Source organism: Austrofundulus limnaeus, unplaced genomic scaffold (genome assembly GCF_001266775.1).
Source record: "Austrofundulus limnaeus strain Quisiro unplaced genomic scaffold, Austrofundulus_limnaeus-1.0 Scaffold326, whole genome shotgun sequence".
Classification (NCBI taxonomy): Eukaryota; Metazoa; Chordata; class Actinopteri; order Cyprinodontiformes; family Rivulidae; genus Austrofundulus; species Austrofundulus limnaeus.
In genome coordinates this window covers 106,844-113,553 of record NW_013952728.1, presented here as the reverse complement: position 1 = coordinate 113,553, position 6,710 = coordinate 106,844, and the positions used below count along the sequence as shown (strand labels likewise).

At 44.6% G+C, this 6,710-nt stretch overlaps 1 protein-coding gene and 2 non-coding genes across 3 annotated transcripts; all 3 read left to right on the top strand.

Moving 5' to 3' along the window:
* The first annotated feature begins 1,651 nt into the window (after window positions 1-1,651).
* On the top strand, window positions 1,652-1,723 carry trnap-cgg (transfer RNA proline (anticodon CGG)). Its single transcript has one exon. It is a non-coding gene; the product is annotated as a tRNA-Pro (tRNA).
* A 189-nt stretch (window positions 1,724-1,912) lies between these two features.
* Window positions 1,913-1,984, top strand: trnap-ugg (transfer RNA proline (anticodon UGG)). Its single transcript has one exon. It is a non-coding gene; the product is annotated as a tRNA-Pro (tRNA).
* Window positions 1,985-2,250: 266 nt separating this feature from the next.
* Window positions 2,251-6,005, top strand: im:7152348 (RING finger protein 223). Its single transcript, XM_014022349.1, has 4 exons — window positions 2,251-2,341; window positions 2,590-3,031; window positions 3,366-3,464; window positions 5,530-6,005. Exons 2-4 carry the CDS (start codon window positions 2,718-2,720, stop codon window positions 5,573-5,575), a joined length of 459 nt encoding a protein of 152 aa, XP_013877803.1. The 5' UTR covers window positions 2,251-2,341; window positions 2,590-2,717; the 3' UTR covers window positions 5,576-6,005.
* The last annotated feature ends 705 nt before the right edge of the window (window positions 6,006-6,710 follow it).

Sequence of the window (6,710 nt, the reverse complement as noted above, 5' to 3'; positions counted from 1 at the left end):
ATGATGGAGGAGCTGAGGATGGACTCCATGATGGAGGAGCTGAGGATGGACTCCATGATGGAGGAGCTGAGGATGGACTTCATGATGGAGGAGCTGAGGATGGACTCCATGTTGGAGGAGCTGAGGATGGACTTCATGATGGAGGAGCTGAGGATGGACTCCATGTTGGAGGAGCTGAGGATGGACTCCATGTTGAAGGAGCTGAGGATGGACTCCATGATGGCCGTGGAGAACTGCACCATCAGCCTGGCCGGCAGCGTAGCTTTCTTCAGCTGTCGCAGGAAGTACATCCTCTGCTGGGCCTTCTTGATGAGGGAACTGATGGTCGGCTCCCACATGMGGTCCTGGGTGATGGTGGTGCCGAGGAACCTGTAGCAGGCTGCAGTGGTGATGGGGGTCTCATTAAGGGTGAGGGGGGCAGAGGGGCTGTGGCCTTTCTGAAGTCCACAATATCTCCACTGTTTTCTGGGCATTGAACTCCAGGTTGTTGCTGCTGCACCAGGTCACCAGCAGGTCCACCTCCCTCCTGTAGGCAGACTCATCACCATCCGAGATGAGCCTGATGAGGGTGGTGTCGTCCGCGAACTTAATAGGTTTTAAAGAGTCATGGCTGGAGGTGCAACAGTTAGTGTACAGGGAGAAGAGCAGAGGGGCGAGAACACAGCCCTGCGGAGATCCTGTGCTTATAGTCTGTGTGTCCGAGACAACTTTCCCCAGCCGCACTCGCTGACTCCGGGCTGTCAGGAAATCTGTGATCCACCTACAGGTGGAGTCTGACACATGGAGTAATGAAAGCTTGTCCTGGAGCAGAGCAGGAAGGATGGTGTTGAATGCAGAGCTGAAGTCCACAAAAAGTATCCTAGCGTAGGTTCCTGGTGAATCCAGATGCTGCAAGATGAAGTGGAGAGCCAGCTTTATGGTGTCATCTACAGTCCTGTTGGGTCTGTAGGCAAACTGCAGAGGGTCCAAAAGGGGGTTGCAGATTGACTTGAGGTGGGCTAAAACCAAACGTTCAAAGGTTTTCATGACTACAGACGTGAGAGCCACAGGCCTGTAGTCCTTGAGTCCTGTGATGCGTGGCTTCCTGGTAACAGGGACGATGGTGGAGGACTTGAAACAGGCTGGGACTTGACATAATTCCAGAGAAGAGTTGAAGATACCTGTGAAGACCGGGGCCAGCTCATCAGCACAGTGTCTCAGAGTGTGGAGGGAGACACACAGTCTGGACCTGCAGCCTTATGTGGATTCAGTCTCTTGAACAGCCTGTTCACATCCTCACATTTAACAGCTGTTCACATCCTCACATTTAACTGCCTGTTCACATCCACATTTAAGTCTATGCTGCAAACAGATTACACAGAGTGGAGCGGGTGACTGTTCCAAGATGGCGGCCCCACGGCTCGTCAGCTCTAATGGACAAGAGCGGTCCATAAGGAGGTGTCTAGTGTTTCTATGATAACTATGCTAGCCATTTACTACATCATCGCTGTTTTTAGTCAGAAAACGAACATCCTCACAAAGATACCTTAAACCTTCAGAATAATACCACTGTTGCGATTTCAGACATATAAAGGAGAACAACTGATGTGTCAGATGACAGAGACGTGTAGTAACACAACAAAATTTATGGTGTCTGTTGAGCTGCACACGTGGCTCGTTGGTCTAGGGGTATGATTCTCGCTTCGGGTGCGAGAGGTCCCGGGTTCAAATCCCGGACGAGCCCTATATTTTGCTGCTATTCATGAACCCGTTTAAATTTGAGATCTAATGGTTGTCAAAACATAATGTTACCTACTCCTCTTGTCTGTTTTGTTCCAGAGAATGTGCTGTGCTGTTCACACCACAACAGAATCAGCACCAGATCCCTACACAGAGGCAGGGATAATTTTACTACCGRGACATGCTTTACTGTGGCTCGTTGGTCTAGGGGTATGATTCTCGCTTTGGGTGCGAGAGGTCCCGGGTTCAAATCCCGGACGAGCCCATCTTTTCGTATTTCTTTTACTCTGAGTTATTTTCATCTACAGAACACAAATAGCCTGAATATTCAACATTTGTAAGTCGTTAGCTTTTGAAACTGGTTGCCCCCCACCTCCCTTTACGTCCCCCAGCCGTCTCTCCACCTGCTCTCGTCCGAATACAGAACAAAGCCTGCCCTGCTCCCCCAGCTGTTGTGGGAAGGGGAGGGAGGAAGAGGCGGGGAGGGTTCCGGGATGTGAGAAAGAGAAAGAGACGTTCCTGTTCCGCCCCCACAAACCCAGCAGACAGTCCTGACAGGCGGCAGACGAGCCTCTCCAGCACCGTTCACCCAGCAGCTGAGTCACCTTTAAACAGGTTCACTGTAAGTACTTTATTTCATTACTACAAACTTGACTCTTTTATTGTGATGATGTGTGTCGCTGTGTGTATTCATGCTCAGTAAGTGTATTAAACCTGATCCTTTTTACTGTTTCTCATCTCTGTTTACTATAAATAAAGATTCAAATGTAATTTTAGAAAATTGTTATCTGTTGTGTAAAAATAGGTTCACCTTTGTTCCACCTTTTCTCAACTGTTTTTCTAATAATGGGTTGAAACTTGTTTGGGCAGACTCGCCGTGGGAGCTGTGGACCTTCTGTCAGCTCTACAGTTCTCTGGAAACCTGATTTACAGACTTTGATCAGGACTCAGCTCATCCTGAGGCCTTTATTCTTAGAGGAGGGGGGTCCAGTTTGAAGATGGTCCTGTGTGAGGATGGAGAGTGCAGCGTCTGCCTCTTGCCGTACTCCCGCGTGGACAGGATCCCCCGGGTGCTCCACTGCAGGCACACCTTCTGCGAGTCCTGCCTGAGGACCATATCGCAGGTCAGAGGTGGGCTCCTCACCCTGCCCTGCCCCCTGTGCCGACGGGTGACCGGCATAGGCGGGGGCCGCGGGCTGCAGGAGRCCCTGTGGGTCAACGACAAGCTCTGGGAGCAGATACCAGAGGAGGAGGAGGATGGACGGCAGCAAAAAGCAGAGACGGAAAGGACGGAGGCCGAACAGGCAGAGTGGTGGGTTCTTAAAAATCCTTTTTTTAAAAACACAAAGAGCAAAACACGTGTCTATTTTTCTCTCCTGGAATTATGACTTTCTAATATTGTGTCTTGATTCGGCGCAGTCAGGCGACACAAACATAAATAGGGGACCTTTTTTTTTTCCCAAACACTTTCATGATCTCATCTGAGAGAAAAAAAAAATTCTTTTAAAGAAAAAAAAAAGAACAAAGGATCAGTTTAGGAAATTCCATACATGCCACACTTCAGTGTTGAGCAGCTGATTTGTCCACAAACGTCTCATTAGCGTCTCAGCTCCGCAGCCTCACCGTCTTCTTCTTCTACCTTCCAGCGCTTCGAGGTCTGCTGCCGTCAAGCTCAAACTGCCGGCCTTCTTCAGGAAGTTCAGTCTGACCAAGCAGCAGGAGAGGATCATCCCCGGCAGTAACGTGTAAGGTTTTGACTCTGATGTTGAGTAAAGACGTGTTACACAGAACAGTCTGTAACAGCAGGAAAAGTCCCATAAGTTGGGAAAAAAGAGCTTGTTTTCTACGAAAGTGGGGCTTTAAACCAGATGTCCCAACAAAGAATAAGATGTTCATGTTTGTGTTTGTTATTCAGCTTGGGTGAATTTGACTGCAAAACACATACAGTCTGTATGAACGAACATGTTAAAATGTTATAAAGACATTTTAGCTATAAACACCTCCTGATTTGCACATATACAGTATGTGACATCAAGTGTAAAACAAAACATTAAAAATGTCACTAACACATTGTTATTTAGTTCACTACACTTACATGTAGCTAATTTTGACTAAATGTTAAATTGAAATGTTAATTATTGTTTGTAAATATTAAATTCTAAATCTAAATATGTAAATCTAAATGTAAAAATTAAATCTTAAATGTTGCGGCTAAATGAAAAAAGTTTATATTTATTTCAGAATGGATCACATCCTTTGCTGTTGTTGTTTGGCTTGTTATGATGTCATCATCCTGAGATGCTAACTCTGCTAACTCTGCTGGTATTTAAAATGTAAATTCTAAATGTGTTAATTGAGAACATTATGGATGATACCTGTGGTCCAGCAGTTTGAATTGAAACTCAGACACCAGCCACAACTGGAAACTTGATGGTATGGAGGGAAGTGTTAGCACCACTAGCAGCATTAACAGTGTTAGCACCATTAGCAGCGTTACCAGTGTTAGCAGTGTAGCAGCATCAGTAGCATTAGCAGCAATAACAGTGTTAGCAGCATCAGCAGCATTAGCACTGTTAGCAGCAATAGCAGTGTTAGCAACATCAGCAGCATTAGCAGTGTTAGCAGCATTAGCAGCAATAACAGTTTTAGCAGCATCAGCAGCATTAGCAGTGTTAGCAGCATCAACAGCATTAGCAATGTTAGCAGCATTAGCAGCAATAGCACTATTAGCAGCAATAGCAGTGTTAGCAGCATCAGCAGCATTAGCAGCATTAGCAGTGTTAGCAGCAATGGCAGTGTTAGCAGCATCAGTAGCATTAGCAGCAATAACAGTGTTAGCAGCATCAGCAGCATTAGCAGTGTTAGCAGCATTAGCAGCAATAACAGTGTTAGCAGCTTCAGCAGCATTAGCAGTGTTAGCAGCATTAGCAGTGTTAGCAGCAATAGCAGTGTTAGCAGCATCAGCAACAATAGCAGTGTTAGCAGCATCAGCAACAATAGCAGTGTTAGCAGCATCAGCAACAATAGCGGTGTTAGCAGCATCAGCAACAATAGCAGTGTTAGCAGCATCAGCAACAATAGCAGTGTTAGCAGCATCAGCAGCAATAGCAGTGTTAGCAGCATCAGCAGAATTAGCAGTGTTAGCAGCATTAGCAGTGTTAGCAGTGTAGCAGCATCAGCAGAATTAGCAGTGTTAGCAGTGTAGCAGCATTAGCAGTGTTAGCAGTGTTAGCAGTGTAGCAGCATTAGCAGTATTAGCAGTGTTAGCAGTGTAGCAGCATCAGCAGAATTAGCAGTGTTAGCAGAATTAGCATTGTTAGCAGTGTAGCAGCATTAAAAGAATTAGCAGTGTTAGCAGTGTAGCAGCATCAGCAGAATTAGCAGTGTTAGCAGAATTAGCAGTGTTAGTAGTGTAGCAGCATCAGCAGCCTTAGCAGCAATAACAGTGTTAGCAGCATTAGCAGTGTTAGCAGCATTAGCAGTGTTAGCAGCATTAGCTGCACCTGGAGCTACCAGAAGCTCAAAACAAGAGTCAACAACAACAGAATCAGCTGTTTGACAGAGATTTGGTTAATTGTTCATGTGAACAACTTACATCCTCAGCTCTGCTGCTCATCACACACATGCATGTTCCTTACAAATGTGGCTCTATTTAAAAGAGAAATGAACAGGATTTCCAACAGTATAATATTTATTACCAGGATGCATTGTTACAACAAAGAAACAATCTAATAAACACAAGTTTCATTCCTTTCTGTGCTAAGTTTATAAATGAAATCTAATGAACAGATTTGTGTCTGGTTTCTGCAGGGAGATGAAGTCGTGGCGCAGACTCTCAGCCGATGAAACGGATTAAAAACGAGGAGGGAGGGAGAATAAGAAGCTGCAGCTCTCAGGATGTTCTGACATTGGGATCCGCTCCAGGACCAGATTCAGCATTGAGCCTCGGACCAAGAATCCATTTATGCTCCTGTCAGGACCTTTGTTTTGTTCTCAGCCAAAGGTGTCCCCCTTTTTTTATTCTAGGCTTAATTCTTCCAGCTGGTGCTGTGGGATTTAGTTCAGCTGTCTCTGTGGGACTAACACCCCGGGACCCCCTCAGAACAGATGGTCTCTCCGTGCTCAACACTTAACTTATTCTTTATTTATGTCAGCTAGTGAAACCTTGTGTGAAATGATTTGTCTTTGTTTTTGTTTCGGCTGGTGTCTCCTGTCATCCTGACATGATGGAAGCATCATGAAGCCACGACACGAGTAGAAAACATGAATTATTTTTTAAAAAGTGACATGAGTCGGGTGATTTCTACATACAATAACATGAATGTTACATCTGTGTTCACCACACACACACACACACACAAAAGCCTCGCTCAGCCATGAAAAGTGGATTATAATCTCCATTCAAGCAGCATCTGGCAGATATTCCACAGTCAGCGATATCAGAAAACTGGATCATGACTTTCACAGAGATGAGCTCAGTTTGTGTGGAACTGAACGAACGAGGAGTTAAACCTCGTGTTCAGACAGTTTTATTCAGGTCAGAGGAAGAAGTCCGTTAGTCGTCACGCTGGTTCAACAAGCTGCTTCAGCTCAGAGCTCTTAAAGGCAGTGTAGCAGCATCAGCAGAATTAGCACTGTTTACCTTCATACGCTCCACTGATAGGTCTGAAAGGAACAGTCAAAGGGAATTTAAATGTTAAATTAAAATATCTTAGATGCAGGGTTTTAAAATCAAACTTTTATTCAGTCTCATACATGCTCCATAGTAAACAAAAACAACAAAACAAGAAAAAGATGCTTTGTGTAAATGTTATTATGTGACTCATCATATCAAACTGAGTATTAAATCACTGTGTGGAAAAAGAGACAACTATAATGCACTGGGTTTACAAAAGCATTTTATATAAACATTTAAATATACCTTATCTTTAAAATAATTATTTGAAATATAATTTAAAAGAATTTTTGTATTTGAATTTTGATTTTAAGCA